At 44.2% G+C, this 19,700-nt stretch overlaps 1 protein-coding gene across 3 annotated transcripts in view; it reads left to right on the forward strand.

The window, feature by feature from the left end:
• ADAM11 (ADAM metallopeptidase domain 11) overlaps positions 1-19,700 on the forward strand; it is a 180,472-nt gene that overhangs the window by 47,824 nt on the left and 112,948 nt on the right. For all 3 annotated transcript variants that reach the window (XR_011025410.1, XR_011025411.1, XM_068264201.1), the window contains one exon: positions 4,228-4,415. Coding sequence is in view for 1 of the 3 variants with exons in the window: in XM_068264201.1 (XP_068120302.1) it covers positions 4,228-4,415 (188 nt within the window). In the remaining 2 variants the exon portion in view is untranslated. The remainder of the gene's footprint in view (positions 1-4,227; positions 4,416-19,700) is intronic.

Raw genomic sequence — 19,700 nt, forward strand, 5'->3', positions numbered from 1 at the left:
GCAATGGGCTACAGTTCTTCCAAGTTGATGTACAGGACTGATCAATGGTTACTGCAAACAGGTCCCATGCTGTCCTCATCCCCGGTAAAGTGCATGACTTGGCTTTGTCGCGCACTACTGCACATGCACTGGCCCTGTGGCATGTCTTTTTGATCGCGCTTCCAGAATACATTAAGACCACATCTGCACAGAGTAGGGTGATCAAGGAGGCGTGCCGCTGGGCCCGTGCATACGTAGTAGTGTACAACTTGACTGATTCGAGCACTTCACCAGGCGCACAGCGGTTCCAGGAGGAGGATCGGGAGGACGGCGAGGGATTGCAAGACTACCGGGGCTGAAAGAAGCCCCAAATAAGTAAAATAATACTTTTTATTTTCAACTCGGGTATCCTTTAACCACTTAATGACAAGCTGACTTATAAAAACGTCCTGCTAGAGCCTCTTAACGGCTCCAGGACATTTTTATAACAGTGCTGCTGACGCTGTGCGCATGAAGATAAGTGAGAAAAAAAAAACACCTAAGAAAAAATACACCTTTATTTCCAAGTACTATGTTGTCACTATACTTTGTACTAGGGACATAATTTAAATCTTGTGATAACTCGGACAAATAGGCAGATACAATGTGTGGGTTTTATGCACAGTAGCAGTGTTTATATTTAGGCTGCTTTCACAGTGAGACGTTACAGGCGCACGTTAGAGCAGACTGTAACGCAGCCCCACCGCACAGAAATGAAAAATCAATGTGCTGTTCACAGTGCCCACGTTGCGTTACATTGTAACGCTGTACGTCAGTTGAATGTGCTGCATGCTGTGCGTTCTCCGCGGCTAAGCCGCGTTAGACTGTTTGCACATGCTCAGTAGTGTTGGAGGAGGAAGTCTTCCCTCCTCCTCCTCGGCCAGCCACGTGGATAATTAATATTCACTGCACGGTGTGACATGCAGTGTTTACTTCCTGGAGCGCCGCTCTGTGCGGTGATTGGCTGGCGGGACCACGTGATTCCGCATGCGTCCAAGAGTACGCATCACAGGACGCATGAAGAGCCGCTTAACGCGGCTCAATGTAATGTCCAACTACAATCCCACTATGCGTTGCGTTAGGTGAACGTTATGCGACCTTAACGTAGCACCTAACGCAACGTCTTAGCGGGAAAGTAGCCTAAAACTATGGGGGATGAAATTGGAGAAATAGTGTATTTTTTACTTGTTTTTCCCTTTAAAATGCAGAGAAAATAAAGTGATTACTGAAAACAAATACCAACCCTAAAAGCCCATTTGGTGGTGAAAAAAACAAGATATAGATCATGTCATTGTGATTAGTAGTGATTAACCTATTGTTAAATGAAAGGGAGGAGCACTGAAAGGTGAAAATCGCTCTTGTCCGTTGGGTAAAAACCGCTTTGGGGTGAAGTGGTTAAGCAACACTGTGTGCACGCATGCAGAGTAACACGGCAGCATAAATATTTAGTGCAGTATTCCATTTCCAATTGTTTTATCAAATTTCTTTAAAGATACAGGAACGATTTATGAAGCGTCAATCAGTGTTATTGCCGCCTGAAGTGTGAGTATTGATATTGCCATCCTGGAGGTGACCATACCCATCCAGACCAGCGGGATATTACATCACCCAATGATTCTTCCCATCAGTTACTGCTGCATTACCATTGGCTGTTGCCTCATTATTGCTGACCTATTGCTTGAAGCCATTTAGTAGTCCTTTTCTATGGCTTCCTTTATCAGTACTTTGCCCACTGCAATTTTGTGTCACACCGTTTTATAAATAACATGGCTGTATCCCACTGCTTGGTTTATTGTAGCTTTACAAATTGGCCTGTTAAAGTAAACCGACGATCAACTGTTCATAGAATAAGGCCTGGTACACATTTTCCTTTATTATAGACCAACCACTGACCAATTTTACCATCTCCATGTAGTATGAGGATCAACAGACGTTAAATACTATAAGCAGATTGTGTAGGTCAACCCTCATGCTACTCGGAGGTGGTAAAATTGGTCAGTGATTGGCCAATCAGAATTGAAAGTGTGTACCAGGCTTTAGACGCGGGAGTAAGTTGTACATTGTGCGGCCTCCTCCCCCTCTCTGCCCCACTGGCTGACTGGCGCTAATGCCTCATACACACGCTTGACCGCCATTGCCTGTAACTAACAAGCAACAATAGTTCAGCAAAATATCAGTGGAAAAAAAGAGGTACAAAGATAGGAAAATACATTGCTAATCGTCCATGTAATGGTTCATCCTGGCAGGTCCGTTCGCAAGATAATCAGTGTTCGTTATTTAAAAGTGAATTGTATCGGGGGAGGGAAGAAGGAGGGGAAGAGAAGATAATATTTTTTAAAGTGAACCTGCAATCTTGCACAGGACAGAAGGAAAACCTACAGCAATGCACCCTGTATGTATTTAGCCAGTTTAGCCTGTTTAATTCCCCCTTCATCTGTGTCTAATCACAAGTAGTAATTTGATCTCTCCCGTGTCACCTGACTGCCATGGCAGAGGTGGCAGATAACCTCACTTGAAAGTACAGGATGTTAGCAATATGTCCACTTCCACGAATCAGGAAGTAGAAACAGTGCATATTTATTGCAGGATTTGTATCAGCTGTAACAAATAGAGATGTCGGCGAACACCTCACCCTGTACTACTTCCGGGTCGCTATGACCCTTAGTAGTACGGCTGCGCTAGGCCGGCGGCACGCGTCCTTGATCGCGCGCCTGTTGCCGGGCACTTTCTGCACATGTGCGTGACGTCATGAGTGTATCATGTATACAACATTGGGTGACTCGCAGGAAAATTGGTCTTGCAATAGATGATATTTCTGTGAGTTTGGTATTTGTATTTGGCTTGTGCTCAAGCTATAAGGGAAGGTCTCACACCAATTCGGTGTCTACTTACTGGGGAGGGAAGTCCACCTCTACCTCCTATTTTAAACGTTTTTGTAACAGTTATTGGTGCATCTGTTCCATCCTTGCTACCTACACAATATGTTCATAATGTTTTAAATCTTGGTTCTTCTTCTACTGCAAGTGGTAGAATTGGCCAATCAGAATTGGACGTGTGATTTTAGGAATCTACACAAACACTCTAGCTCTGCAAGGCAGGAAGAAACGTTGATAAACTACCCTTCAAGGGGTGTAATTAGTGATTGAGTTGCTCAGAATTCTGCTTTAAAGGGAGTCTGAAGTGAACATAAACTTATGATATAATAATGATGTTCTAAGTTCTATAAATTCTATTCTAAGTTAGCCAATAAATGGTATCATCCTATTTCAAAATGTCTTGCTTATGACATTGTGTGTGTAGTACAGCTAAGAAATACAACATTAGTAGAAAAGAAGAGTCTCTCATTGTTTCCAGTACTGGAAGAGTTAAGAAACTTCAGTTATTATCTATGCAAAAGAACTTCTCTGCGTTCTTCACAACTTGGGTCAGCTACAGTGCTGTTTTCTGAAGCACTTACACATCAAAGAAACAGTGAAACACCGCTTCAGATGAGGTTTTACTGCAGGAAAGTGCAAAGGGTCATTAGCTCTGCTCTGTTTCATAGTATAAAATGCAGAGTGTAATTTGTAAACGGCAAATATGACAGAATGATGCAATGTTATATATATATATATAAAAAAAGACTCTTTTCTTTGCTACTAATGTTCTATTATCTGTACTAAACATATGGTCATATCATAAGCTTTTTTTTTTTTCCTCTTCAGTGTCACTTTAAAGGACATCTGAGGTGACATGTGACATGATGAGATAGACATGTGCCTAGCACACAAATAACTATGCTGTGTTCCTTTTTTTTCTTTCTCTGCCTGAAAGAGTTAAATATCAGGTATGTAAGTGGCCCTCACCCTCACTAATAAGGAATTCCAGCCATAAAACACTTTCCTGGCAGAAAATGGCTTTTGAGCGCAGGAAAGAGATACAAAGTCTCAATTCATAGATGTTAAGCTCCGGCATACTTCAATGAATGTGTCATTGAGAAGAGGCCATGACACAGTAAAACCTTAAAAAGTAGATTCAAATCTTGAATAAAACTGTTGAATAGCTAAAGTCATTTTTAAGAGGAGGAGGATAGATACAATGGTTTAGCTCATAGTTTATTTTCACCTCGGATGTCCTTTAAGCAAACCTTTATGTATTCTATGAATGTATGATGCCACAAACACAGCAAGTTTCCATTCTTACAGTATTTCCGTGTCCTGTCTTTACCAGGGTGTCCTCTGGAGAATTCTGCATCCCCCACTGATACTGCTCAGCCTAAAAACATCAGCCAATGGCGCCAGACCCTGGAACTCCCCCGGATCACTTACCCCAGCAGGTTGGTTGGGCGGACCTCAGGATCTGAGACGCCCAGATATCAGCTGGACACCCAGGTCAGAAATGACACTAATCCTGAACTGGTAAGTGCTCTGTACATCTTTACTCTAATAGTTTGGTATCTGAGAACTTTATTTGTGTAATGGCTATTTGTTTCTTATTATTATTATTTTAAGCGCCCTGTTTTTATACAGTGAGCAATATAGATACTTAGATACTGTTTCCAATGGGTCAAATATGAAATTAATTCTCAACTCCATGATATAAATGAATTGCGGTTCTCATCTTCAGAGGTCATGTGACTCCATTCTCTGTGCTTACAGCCACAGATCTCACCACTGCAGGTCCCACTGATCTGTCCAGACACAGGTTCCTCCCACAACCACCAATGCTTAATCCCAGAATTCCCTGCACTGATCCAACTTGGCTGCGCTCACTCTTTGTTTTGGAGATACCATTTTGATAACCACACATACATGTACCAAAAAGAAAAGAAAAGACCCATCTAGGCCACCATAAACATTATCTAAAGAACAACTCTGATCTCAATGTGAAAATCATGAATCCTTTATTAATAAACAGACAAATCTTAAAAACAATTAAAAACTACTCCTCTGGTGCGTGTCAATTATAATTGGCACTGCTTCCTATTGGTCTTATATTCAATAAATAACACAATTATAATGCATCAAAAAACTCCCTGGTATGGCTAAGAGCCACTAACAAACAGATAATTGTAGTGCAAAATAGGTTTGCACTACAATTATTTGTTTGTTTGAGGAAAATTATCAAACGTTTGATAACGTGTTTGATAAAGCTCCGTGAATTGAGGCCTGTGTGGCATTGACTTGGTCTCTAATCGGAGCTGCTGTTAACCTGCGATTTCTGAGGCTGGTGATTCGGATGAACTTATCCTCTGCAGCAGAGGTGACTCTTGGTCTTCCTTTCCTGGGGTGGTCCGCATGTGAGCCAGTTTCTTTGTAGCGTTTGATGGTTTTTGAGACTGCACTTGGGGACACTTTCAAAGTTTTCCCAATTTTTCAGACTGACTGACCTTCATTTGTTAAAGTAATGATGGCCACTCGTTTTTCTTTAATTAGCTGCTTTTTTCTTGCCATAATACAAATTCTAACAGTCTATTCAGTAGGACTATCAGCTGTGTATCCACCTGACTTCTCCACAATGCAACTGATGGTCCCAACCCCATTTATAAGGCAAGAAATCCCACTTATTAAACCTGACAGGGCACACCTGTGAGGGGAAAACCATTTCAGGTGACTACCTCTTGTAGCTCACCATAGAATGCCAAGAGTGTTCAAAGCAGTCATCAAAGCAAAAGGTGGCTACTTTGAAGAACCTAGAATATGACAGAATATTTTCAGTTGTTTCACACTATTTGGTTATGTACTATACTTCCACATGTGTTAATTCATAGTTTGGATGCCTTCAGTGTGGATCTACAATGTTCATAGTCATGAAAAGAAAGAAAACTCTTTGAATGAGAAGGTGTGTCCAAACTTTTGGTCTGTACTGTACACACACACACTCACACGTTCACACTGTGCACTGTATTGGAAATGTTAACAGTCACAACAGCAATTAAACATGAATTGCTTATAAACCTAATTAGCTTAACCCTTCTTCTGTAAAGGATCTTGACTAATGTTAATTTAGACATTTGTATCTACTCTTCTGACTTAGACCCGGTTTACGTTAGTGTTTTTTTCCGGAACATAACCGGAACGTATACTGTACAAACGGAACGGATGTGAATGGATCCAGTGTTAACCTATGGATCCATTCACATGCGTCCGCTGGTACGGATACGTTCCGTACGTTCCAGTCCCCGGACCTAAAAATTGCTGCAGGCCCTAATTTTCCGGATCGTTCTGCTCAGCGGAACGGATTCGGACAAAACATGCAGCAGCAGTGGGGCAATTGGTAACGGAAGGTTTCTTCACACTAGTGAAGAAACGGACCGTTCCACGGGGGATGGGGGCATGGGCCGACGCAAATCTAGCGATGGGAGGGTGAGGGGAGGGTGAAGCAGCCGGGCAGGTGGGTGAGGGAGGGTTCATATATACCTAATCTTCAGTAGTAGCCGGCGGTAGAGGCTTCCGTCATCTTCCGCATCATGTGACTACATGACGCGTCTTGTGACTAGTCACATGACGCGCTGTGTAGTCACAACGGAAGAAGAGGAAGCCGCTACCGCCGGCTGCTACGGAAGATTAAGTATGTATTTGCGGAGTGAAAACTGATCCGAACAATCATTGCTCAGATCCGTTTTCACTGTGAACCGGGCCACGGACTGAGCCATCCGGATCCGGTGAAGCGAAGACCGGATCCGCTCACCGCATCCTTTTGGCTCATAAACACAATGGGAAGCGGGCCTTAAAGGGAACCGGAGTTGAGAGGAATATGGAGGCTGCCATATTTGTTACCTTGTAAACAATGCCAGTTGCCTGGCTCCCCTGATGATCTTCTGGCATAAGTAGTGTCTGAGTCAAAACCCTGGAACAAGCATATGGCTAATTCAGTAAAACTAGAGTCAGCTGAGTCAGAGTACCTGATCTGCATATGCTTGTTCAGGGTCTATGGTTAAAAGTATTAGAGACACAGGACGCCAGGCAACTGGTATTCCTTAAAAGGAAATAAATATGGCAGCGTGAATATACCTCTCACCTCAATTTCCCTTTAAAATGTCTTTTTCTGGAGTAATGTTTACAGTACACTTGAAGTGTGTAAAGAAAAAAAACTACATAGAAGGTTCATCCACAATATAACAGCCAATTACCTTTGTCCGCCACGTAAGGTAATGTATCCGTGTAATTTAACTTGCATCTGCGTCAGGTGAATCTCTTCTCTCTCTGCACGACTTGCCAAGTGACTGCAGGATGGCGGTAACTGTTTGTACAGCAGCATTAACATGACCCTACCTACATCTCCAATGCCTCTAAACTGAGGAGTGGGATTCTAGTACACAAGGGATTGAAAACCTTGTAAAAAAAGATATGATAAATGCTTAAATAAAAGAGGTGATTATGTGGAGAAATAATCAGAAGGTATAGGGTGTATAACATTAACTGTTTCCTTAAAGAGAACCCGAGGTGGGTTTGAAGAATGTTATCTGCATACAGAGGCTGGATCTGCCTATACAGCCCAGCCTCTGTTGCTATCCCAAACCCCACTAAGGTCCCCCTGCACTCTGCAATTCCTCATAAATCACAGCCACGCTGCTGACAAACAGCTTGTCGGAGCTGGCTGTGTTTATCTCTATAGTGTCAGTCTGCTGCTCTCCCCGCCTCCTGCAGAACTCCAGTCCCCGCCTGCATCCCTTCCCTCCCTGCTGATTGGAGGGAAGGGACGGGGGCAGGGACCGGAGCTATGCAGGAGGCGGGGGAGCAGCTGAGACTGACATTACAGATGTAAACACAGCCTCACAGCACGGCTGTGATTTATGAGGGATTGCAGAGTGCAGGGGGACCTTAGGGGGGTTTAGGATAGCATCAGAGGCTGGGCTGTATGGGCAGATCCAGCCTCTGTATGCAGATAACATTCTTCAAACACACCTCGGGTTCTCTTTAATTGATTAAATGAAAAGGGCTGTTTCTGGATGACCCTCATACTTACCGTACCTCAGTAGTGGAAAGCCACTGAAAGGTCCTGACCTGGTGCAATCTAGCATAGGAGCGCTCATTACCTATTCAACTTCAAAATCTCCGACTCCGGGTACCCAGACCTGATTTTTAGGATGAACAATAGTTACAACCCATGTCAATAGTTTGTTACTTTCTTTGTCCTATTTTGGAGAGTTTTTCTTTTTTCTTCCACTTTTTGGTCGTGGATAAGTCATGAAGATAAGATCTTCTACCCTTTCCCCACTTTCTACTCTATGAAAATGAAAACATGGTGAACCGGTGGCAGGGTCATGGTTGCCCAAAGTTCACTGATGTGTGTGAGGTATTAATAAAAGTGAAAGGTGTCATCACAGTTTGCTGTCTATGGAGCTGTGTAGCTGCAAATCAAAGCGCCCTTGCTGACCTGTCCACTTCTGAATATGCCCACAGCGGACAGGATTATCAGAACTGGAAGGAGGTGGCTCAGCTTGATGATCTCATTTATTTGGCCTCTAAAGCTAGTTTCACACAATTTGTGGGCGTAAAAAGAGCCTAAGGGTCCTTTTACACTTAAAGAAAACCTGAACTGAAAATTAAAAGTCAAAATAAGCATACACAAGTCATACTTACCTTCCATGTAGTCTACTCCTCAGTGTCTTTCTCCTGTCCCGCGTCCTGTTTGTTCACTGTGATCAAGGGGGATTTTCCGTCCTCCATTTTGAAAATGGCCATTACCCATAACAGCTTTCTGGTCAGCACACAGTTAAACTGTAACATCGCCCACTTGAGCCATAGGGAAACATGGACATTACCGGGCACATCAGTTGTCCACTCAGCTATAACTGACAGCAACTGATATTTTACTGACAGCAACTGATATATTTCAGATCTGACAAAATATTGTCAGAACTGGAAGGGATAATTGTCAGAAGAAAATGGTGAGCTTCTGAGAGGAACTGGCGGCGAGGTCACTATGTAATGTTCATTTGAAGTTACCTCATGTGTTTATTTTAAATATTTTTACTCAGTACAGGTTCTCTTTAATCAGTTGCTCTCAGTTATAACTGAAAGAAAACTGATTTTCAAAGTAATGCCCATGTTTTCCTATGGCCTCTTTTACACTTAACGCGTTTTAACTGAAATCTTCTTCCCAATGCACTGCTATGGAAAAATAGTGTACCAACGCTCACTAACGCATACCAACTGATTAAGTGTAAACAGGGCCTAATGCAGCGCATCGCACCATTGCATGCAGATTTGTCCCTGCTGCAGATACGCCGACAGGGAAATCTGTTTGCTCCCACCCAACATGTACGCAAGTGATGTCAGATGTCATTTGCGCCTGTCCAGACAGGTGGTGCATCACACGACTTTGCCAGTATGTGCATCTGCACTGCACAATCTTTAAAAATTTTTCCGGTGCTATCAACTCCAATACAGTCGTGTAGTGAGCGGTACTGCTTGCCAATGGGCTGCAGAGTCTGCGTCACCAGAAGCACTTCCTGGGGCACCATGGGTACCAAGGCCTGCCTCATTAACATTAAAAGCAACTGCTGTGGGGTAGAGTACCGCAACGCCATAGTGTGAAAGGAGCCTTCATTCCCTTTGACAAACTTCAGTGCAGTTGAATATCTCTGGGATGTGCTTGGAAAAGCAAGTATGATACATGTAGGCCCCACCCCACAACTCACAGGACTTCGAGGGTCACTTCATAATGGATCCTCTGCCAGACCATTTTTGGGTACCAATGGACATGTAGAGTGACCCATGCTTTCCTATGGGACATTCACCAAGTTAGTTTTTACTTGACCTAGGTTTGTCCATTACACTACCTCCAATGGACGTTCCTGACCTGCACAGTTTTGATGGACAGCAAATGTGTTGCCTTATATCAAGTGTACGCTTCAGCTTAACATATGTTATGAAGACCTTACTGGACCACCAAAGTTTTTTTAGCGCTTTAATCACACTGCCCACAATGGTTGGCGGTCTATTATAGTCTAAATTGACCCTTACAGGATCTGCTGCTTATGTCCTGGTGCCAGATACCACAGGACACCTTCAGAGGGTTTGTGGAGTGCATTGGTGTGAACTGTTTTGGTAGCACAAGGTCCCTACACAATATTACACTGGGTGGAGCAGTGTGAATAAATAGGCTTGTTCTAGGAAGTGATAATGATATGCTTTACACACTTACATTACATCCAAATAATCCATAATCTGTATGGAACTGATGAGTGTCGAGTTACAATGAAAGAGCTTCAGTGGTTTAGGAATTCCCGGTAATGCAATTTCTGAAGCCTGAGATTGAGTTACTGTTGATGGAGGTGGTAGGATATTGCTGACTTTTGTTATTCAAAAATTGTTATGCAGTTTAACATTACCTGTGCCAAATGGGATCCACAACCTCAGATTGCCATGTTATCGATAGAATCCCTGATGTGGCAATACTGGGGTGTTGGTCCCCTTTCTGTATGTTATACCATCACTAGCTCTGTATGATATTTCTCCAGTTATACTAGCTCTGTATATTTCTTAAAAAATTGGGGTGGCGGTCGTTATTTGAAAAGGGTGGGGGTGCGCTGTAGGCAATTGGCAGCCATGTAACGGACAAACTTCTATGTTCTAGTTCAGTTATCGGTTTGTAAAAAAAAAAAGGTTACATCCCCAATGGTAGCCAGTGATAATCCAATCTTTTTTGTCCAATCTTACGTGATATAAGGGACTGCCTTAAGTATCCATTCATTATATTTACTCAAATGTACCCTTCTGCTGCTCAGATTTGGTAAGATTGGACAATAAAATAGGATCATAAGTGGCCGCCATTTTACTATACCGTATATACTCAAGTATAAGCCGGCCCCTCCAACATTTACCTTTAAAAAAACGTTGAAAAATAAAAAAATTATTGAGCCGAGTATAAGCCGGGGGTAGGAAATGCCACGCCTACTGAGGCCCTCTGAACCCTAACCCGGGAGTCTGACCCCAGCATCTTCAGCTGAAGATATATGTTACATAGACATTGATTTCTAAAAAAAATATACATGCATGTCTTATTGGTGCAGGTGTGGATTTTTCACAAAGAGCATGATTTGTTTGCCAAACATCTTCTGCAAAGATATAAAAGAGAAAGGGAGGAATTCTCTGACCATGTCTTACTACGCAGGCAGCGTTTCGAGTCCATGGAGAACATACTGTAGTAATGTAAGCGGCTAAAGCTCTGCTTATGCTGGGGGGTACGCGGTGGGAGGGGTACGCACATATATCGCATGCTAACATACTGCGTTCAGGGGGGAATGTTGCACGTACCGCTCTGCTAAGGGACACACTCGGGGGAAACACTGAACATACCACTGCGATGGGGGACAATCATGGGGGACCCAGATGATATCAGAGTATACTGCTCTAGCGGGGGAGGGGGGAGGTCACAGATAATTGAGTATAAGCAAAGGACCCCACTTTTAGGCCACTTTTTTGGGGCCCCAGAACTCAGCTTATACTAGAGTGTGTACGGCACTTGTCAGCTCAGCACTATTGCTGGAACTAAAGTGCCTAGTTTATTATTGCAATGTTCTCCTACACTAGTATAATAGTTAATTATTGTCTACAGTCGCTATTCCAATTCACTTTTTTTTTTTTTTTTGGGGGGGGGGGGGGGGGGGGTTGGTTTTGTTTTTTACAGTTTAAGTCCTAGGCATATGCAACATTCAGTTGTACTCTGGTAAACCTAGACATCAGTAAATATTGCCCCACTAAAGGTGCGTACACACGCACTACAGAAGCCAACGACGGGTCTGTCAGAGGTCAGACCCTCCCGCTGGGCGGACTTTCAGCAGACAGTAGTGCATGTGTATGCGCTGTCGGCAGACTGATGAGGTTCAGCGGATCATTCAGGAACAGCCTTATCAGTCTGCCGACAGCGCGTGCACACGTGCTACTGTCTGCTGAACGACCGCCCAGCGGGAGGGCCTGACGGACCCGTCGTTGGCTTCTGTAGTGCATGTGTACGCACCTTAAGGCGGTAATACATTTGTCAGACAGTTCCGTTGTTGTATGCATGTCTGGCTTTGTGTGGATAAAACAGCAAGCACGTATGTCAGGTTATCTGTGAGGCTCGAATATTATCCGATGAGCCTAATGCTGGGTACACATGGTATGATTTTCCGTGCGATTTTCTGCCCCAATCGTTTTTTCCGCATGATTCTGCGCTTGATTCTCTTATCTTCATTTGTTTTTCTTATCTTTTTCCATTCACTGCTATGAGAAATCGACCGCGGAAACGATCGGGAGCAATAGCGGACATGACGGATTTTAGCAATAGGATCCATCTATCGCATGGAAAATCGTACCGTGTGTATTAGGCATAAAGGCCCGTACACATGCTAGATGGATGTCACATGACAGGGATCAGGACCACATCCCTCAGCTTATACTAGAGTATGTACGGTACTTGTCAGCTCAGCACTATTGGTGGTACTAAAACGCCTTGTTTATTACTGCAATGCTCTCCTACGCTAGTATAATAGTTCATTATTGTTTACAGTCTGTATTCCAATTCACATTTGGTTTTTTTGGGGGGTGGTTGATTTAGTTTTATTACAGTTTAAATCCTTGGCATATGTAACATTCAGTTGTGCTCTGCATAGGCAAACGCAGGGGGGATTACAGCTGCCCAGAATCCCCCCTCAGACCAGGGCCGATGCAGTGTCTGAGGAGAGGCACAGGTTGTGACACCAGAATATCTGCAGGTGCTCTGCAGCTCACATCACTGCCCCCTTTCTTTCCCTGCTACAGTTGACTTTGGATGGAGCAGCAGCATGTGTTCAGAGCACGGAGCAGCAGCGCGTGTACAAAGCATGGAGCAGCAGCGTGTGTACAGAGCACTGAGCAGCAGGGTGTGTCCAGAGCATGGAGCAGCAGCGTGTACAGAGTATAGAGCAGCAGCATGTGTACAGAGCAGCAGGGTGTGCCCAGAGCACGGAGCAGCAGCGTGTGTACAGAGCATGGAGCAGCAGCGTGTGTACAGAGCATGGAGCAGCATGTGTACAGAGCATGGAGCAGCAGCGTGTGTACAGAGTATGGAGCAGCAGTGTGTGTACAGAGCATGGAGCAGCAGTGTGTACAGAGCACGGAGCAGCAGCGTATATACAGAGCATAAAGCAGCAGCGTGTGTACAGAGCATGGAGCAGCAGCGTGTGTACAGAGTATGGAGCAGCAGCGTGTGTACAGAGCATGGAGCAGCAGCGTGTGTACAGAGCATGGAGCAGCAGAGTGTGTACAGAGCATGTAGCAGCAGTGTGTGTACAGAGCATGGAGCAGTGGCGTGTGTACAGAGCATGGAGCAGTGGCGTGTGTACAGAGCATGGAGCAGCGGTGTGTGTAAAGAGCATGGAGCAGCGGTGTGTGTAAAGAGCATGGAGCAGTAGTATGTGTACAGAGCATGGAGCAGCAGTGTGTGCAAAGAGCATGGAGCAGCAGTGTGTGTACAGAGCATGGAGCGGCAGTGTGTGTACAGAGCATGTAGCGGCAGTGTGTGTACAGAGCATGGAGCGGCAGTGTGTGTACAGAGCATGGAGCAGCAGTGTGTGTACAGAGCATGGAGCAGCAGTGTGTGTACAGAGCATGGAGCAGCGGTGTGTGTACGGAGCATGGAGCAGCGGTGTGTACGGAGCATGGAGCAGCGGTGTGTGTGCGGAGCATGAAGCAGCAGCGTATGTACAGAGCATGGAGCAGCAGAGTGTGTACAGAGCATGGAGCAGCAGCGTGTGTACAGAGCATGGAGCAGCAGCGTGTGTACAGAGCATGGAGCAAGCAGTGTGTGTACTGAGCATGGAGCAGCTCTGGGGAACTTAACAGTCAGGTGTGAGCACAGCCCTATGCCCTGCTGTGTGAATTATTCACTTTCGCCTTCATTACCAGTGCCGGCCGTCCTCATTATTATCTGTATCCAAACTGCTCCTGACCGCTCCCATTGTCGCCCGCGAGCAAACCACACATTTAGGAAATGTCAGATCCTGTTGGACGGGAAATGTGTACTCATCATGATGTCCTACCATATTATTATATTGCATTGTGCATAGCTGAGGAGACCTTTTAGGAATCCCCCCCCCCCCCCCCCTTTGAAAATCCTGGGTTTGCCCCTGCTCTGGTAAACCTAGACATCAGTAAATATTGCGCCACGAAGGCGGTAATAAATTTGTCAGACAGTTCTGTTGTTGTATGCATGTCTGGCTTTGTGTGGATAAAACAGCAGGGATCAGGACATGATCCCTCAGGTGACTTCGCTGGGCTGAGACTACAAACACGTTCTGTTGCAATGTAGGGATTCTGTGAGCACACTGGCTCACCCACTAACCTGTGTTTCCTCCCTACTACCCTCTAGATTGTAAGCTCACAAGGGCAGGGACCTCCTCCTTGTGTTTCTCATACTGCTGTAATTTTAACATATGCACATGTATCAACTATGTATGTATGTATCTATATTCATTCTATTCAATGTCATGACTGTACAGTGTCTGGTATTTCTTATGTATATTTGTTCCTCATTATTTGTTTGTACTATGTACAGCGCTACGGAAGATGTTGGCGCTATATAAATAAAAATAATAATAAGGAACTAGTGGCAGAGGGGAGCAGATGGAGGGGAGGGGCACAGCCATGAATGTGCCAGGAGCAGAGGTAACAAGGGGATGAGTGGAGGACATTTGGGGGGGGAGGGGGAGATCCAAAAGAAAGTGGCACACTGAGGGTCAAACAAAAGTTTGCTTTCCTAAAACAGAAAGAATTTGCGATAATTCAGGTTAGAGTGAGCTCGAGATGTCTCCCAGTGTTTACAGTGTTTACACTGAGGGTCAGTTGCAGCTGAACAGGAGCAGAGGAGATCACATGGAGGTGGATGAACTCGTGTGCAGAGGGGGGACCATCCATTGTAGGAGGAGGACACATAGGGCAGAGTGGGGTAGGGAGGACCAGAGAGCCGGTGAGAAGCCCACAAATAGAGAGGTAACCAGGTACATAAGAGCACACCATCCATTGTGGGAGGAGAGAGTCGATCATACTAAGTGAGGGAAGACTGGCTGTCATATGGTATATTTACAATGGTCTGGATTTTGGTTTTTACGGGTTAAAGAGAATCTGTACTGTCCGATTTGTACAATAAAAAACATACCAATCAAGTCACTGTGATCTCCTGGATCCCTCTTTGTCGTTTCTGCCGCTCCCCGCTGTGATCCTGGCTTTAAATCGCCAGTTTTAGGCAGTGTTTACAAACAAAAAACATGGCCGCTAACCAGGAAGTGATGTGTGTGTGTTTGTGTGTGTGTGTGTGTATATATATATATCATCTTACTGTATACTACAAGTTTTTATTACATAGAGAATTATCTGCACTCCAGTCAGGGTTTCTCAGCATGGGCTGCTCCCTCCCCCCTCAGACAAGCTGAAATTGAGAGCAGAGACCTGTCTGCGAGGGATAAACAGAGCACACACACAGAGCCTGCAGGGGGCGTGGAGGGGGCGTGCATAACTTCTCCCTATCACAGCAGAGGCAGCGCATTCCTCTCTGGGTCGACAAAGCTTGACAAAGAAAAGAAGATTAGATATATTACAGAGACAGTGCAACTAGAAAAGGCTGCATTAATCCAGACCACATTAGAACAGGTATAGGAACTTATAGGATAGAAAAAATAAGACTGAAAATGTTGTTACAGAGTCTCTTTAAGGTACTGAAGCTTAAAGGACACCCAAGTCGAAAATAAACGAATTAAATAAACGATTGTATCTATCTTCCTTCTCCTAAAAATGACTTTTTAAAGATATTCTGCAGTTTTATTTTTATGTTTAAATCTACTTTTTAAGTTTTAAGTTTTATTGTTTTTGCTCAATGACCCATTCATTGAAGTATGCCAGAGCTAAAAATCTATGAACTATTGACCCTTTTTATCTCTTTCCTGCTCTCAGATGCCATTTTCTGCTAGGAAAGTGTTTTATAGTTGGAATTTCTTATCAGTGAGGGTCACACTGTACTCACTGCTGTCTGAGTAGGGACTGAGTCAGCCACTTACATACCTAATATTTAACTCTTTCAGGCAGAGAAAGAAAAAAAGGAACACAGCATAGTTATTTGTGTGCTTGGCACTGTACATACATATGTCTATCTCATCATGTCACATGTCACTTCAGGTATCCTTTAAAGGACACATTAAGCAAGAGGAATATGGAGGCTGTCCTGTGTATTTCCTTTTAAGCAATACCAGTTGCCTGGCAGTCCTGTTGGTCTAGTTGGCTGCAGTAGTGTCTGAACCACACCAGAAACAAGCATGCAGCTAATCTTGTCAGAATTGACAAATGTCAGAAACACTTAATCTGCTGCATGCTTGTTCAGGGTATATGGCTAAAAGTAATACAGGCAGAGGATCAGCAGGACTGCCAGGCAACTGGTATTGCTTAACCATTTCCGCCGCCCGGACGTGAAGCTCACGTCCGGGCGGCAGTTCTGCAGCGCTCCCGCGCATGGGCGCGCTCCCGCCCGCGATCGCGGGCGCGCCCCCGCATCCCCGCTGTGCCGCCCGGTAGCCCTGGGATCAGTGAAAAGGGAACATGGTTCCCGATCACCGATCCCTTTCCCCCGCAGAAAAACCGAAGCGCTCACCTGTGAGGCTTCAGTTCTTCTGCCCGGAGAGAGTTCCGCATCGCCCTTGTACTTCCGCTTAGCAGGAAGTACAAGGACGGAAAACAAAAATGAAGGTGGCCATCTTGTGGCCAAATAGTAAAACTACAGCTACACATTTAAAACATTACAATTTACACAGATAACAACATTAAAAATTAACTGTTTATGCCCCACACCAAAATATTCCCCAAATAAAAATTTTAATGGAAAAAAAAAAAAATTACAATAAAAAAAAAAAAAAAAAGACATAAATAGTTACCAAAGGGTCTGAACTTTTTAAATATGCATTTGAAGGGGGTATACTACAAACATTTTTTAAATTATAAGCTTGTAAATAGCGATGAACGCAAAACGGAAACAATGCACCTTTATTTCCAAATAAAATATTGTCGCCATACATTGTGATAGGGACAAAATTTAAATGGTATAATAACCGAGACATACGAGCAAATAAAATACATAGGTTTTAATTATGGTAGCGTGGATTATTTTAAAGCTATAAAGGCCGAAAACTGAGAAATAATGAATTTTTTCCATTTTTTTCTTATTAATCTTGTTAAAATGCATTTACGGTAAAGTGGCTCTTAGCAAAATGTACCTCCCACAGAAAGCCTAATTAGTGGCGGAAAAAACAAGATATAGATCAATAAATTGTGATAAGTAGTGATAAAGTTATTAGCGAATGAATGGGAGGTGAAAATTGCTCTGATGCATAAGGTGAAAAATCCCCGCGGGCTGAAATGGTTAAAGAAACACTGAAGCCAGTTTAAAAACGGCTTTTTACCTTTTATTTATGTGAGGCATGTTTGCCCATGTTAAAACGCTGCTATCCCGCGGCAGAATGAGGGGTCTTTACCCCCCAAATCCCCTGGGGTACACTGCAGGGAGCACTTCCGTGAGAGGCAGAGCTTTTGGCTGTAGCTCTGCCTCCTTTACACGATCTCCGCCTCTCCCCGCCTCTCTCAGTGAAGGAAGACTGAGAGGGGCGGGCGGAGGCAGAGATGCGCGCTGATAGGCGCGTGTAGAGGAGGCAGAGCTACAGCCAAAAGCTCTGCCTCTCATGGAAGTGCTCCCTGCAGTGTGCCCCAGGGGATTTGGGGGGTAAAGACCCCTCATTCTGCCGCGGGATAGCAGCGTTTTAACATGGGCAAACATGCCTCACATAAATAAAAGGTAAAAACCTGTTTTTAAACTGGCTTCAGTGTCACTTTAAAAGGATATAAATATGGCAACCTCCATATACTTCTTATTATAGTTGCCCTTTAAGTGTGGTTAAAATATTTTAAAAGGTGAGACTAGCAGTGCTCATTATTGCAGGTACATTGCAAGACACTGGCATGTCACCTTCAGTATATACATTATACACTGTTATTCTTTGCCTATAGTAATTGCAAAGTATCTGCAGCCTGTGGCGAGTCCTGAATGAAATTAGTATTAAGGGCTCTTTCACATCAGAGCTTGCGTTGGAGAACGCTCAAAGCATACGTTTTGTTGTATGCCTTTTACTGCGTTTTGATATGCGTTGCACTGCAGTGAGTGTGCGTTTTTAATCCGTTTTCAATGCGTTACTGCACATAGAAAAACGCAGGTAATTTTTTTTTCTTTTAGTTTTCAACTTTCTACATTGTTCCTCTGTTGCATTCTGGGACTGATTGCCTGCGTTAACGGATTAAAAACGCGCATAGTGTGCGTTTTACATTGACTAACATTGTAACGCATAAAGCTAGCGTTGGCCAAAAAACTGCGCCTGGGTGCAGTGGAACGCAACGCACAAAAAGGCTGCGTTATATGTGAAAGCTAAAATGAAAGTCTATGGACTTTCATTTCACCTTGGGTAACGCAAACTTTATCCTTTGCGTTGAAACGCAGAAAATCTGCCCTAATGTGAAAGAGCCCTAAGTGTTCCTCTCCTCTCCCTGCTGAGTTGTCCCTCAGCCCTCCTTATCCTCCCTGTGCAGATCGTTGTCAGCACTTCAGCAGGACAGGTGTATCTTATATAGGAATGTGCTGCAAGTCATTGCGAGTTGATGTAGGATTATGAAAATTAACTATGGTCCACTTTCAAGCGGGATAAATGTACTCACAAAATTGCCATAACTCTGTATCAACTCACAAATATTTGCATCTCATTGACAATCCCTAACCATAAACAATAGGTGTTACATGCTTGTAACCACTTTAAGACCGCGTCACGCCAATGGACGTGAACGCGGTGGCTCCCCCAGGACCGCCTAACGCCGATTGGAGTAAAGTCCTGGGGGAGTGTTTTACAGGGGATCGCATGCGCCGATGCGCACATCCCCGCTTGGATGACGGAGCTCCGCCTTCAGTCTCCTGGCGGCGATCATGGCTCGGAGACTGTTAGACGTCTATCAGCATAGTACAGCGCTGCGATCTATGGCAGCGCTGTACTGGGGACAGCCCTGTGACACAGCTGTCCCCCTGGGAGACAGGAGAGCGATCACCGTGATTGGCTGACTGGGGGGAGGGAGGGAGTTAGGTAAAAAAATAAAGAAATAAGTAGGTAAATTTAATACAAAAAAAAATAAATATATATTTACAAAAAAAATAAACTCGAGGGGGGGGGGGGGATTGGAGTTCAGACCCCATCAACAGGAAGCTCTGTTGGTGGAGAGAAAAGGGGGGGATCACTTGTGTGCTGGGTTGTGCTGCCCTGCAGCAAGGCCTTAAAGCTGCAGTGGCCAATTAAGGAAAAAATGCCCTGGTCTTTAGGAGGGTTTACCACTGTGGTCCTCAAGTGGTTAAAACGGGGATACTAGCAATAATTCAAGTATAGTGTAGCTTTTATCACAGTCTTAATTTTCAGACATTTTAAAGGGACACTTAACTTAATCTAAAAAGTGATTTTAACTGACCTGGGGCTTCTTGCAGTCCCTGGAATCTTCCATTGTCCATGACGCCGGTCTGACGCCGGTACTTTCCCACATTTTTGTAGTACAACCTGTAATTAAAATGGATTTAATGGGGACATTCACCAATCACAGGCGCAGGACTTTTGCAGCAAGTCTCTGCTAGCTTCTCATGTCTGAATCCTGCAATCCTTGCCCGTCCTTGGC

This window comes from Hyperolius riggenbachi, chromosome 12 (genome assembly GCF_040937935.1).
Source record: "Hyperolius riggenbachi isolate aHypRig1 chromosome 12, aHypRig1.pri, whole genome shotgun sequence".
Classification (NCBI taxonomy): domain Eukaryota; kingdom Metazoa; phylum Chordata; class Amphibia; order Anura; family Hyperoliidae; genus Hyperolius; species Hyperolius riggenbachi.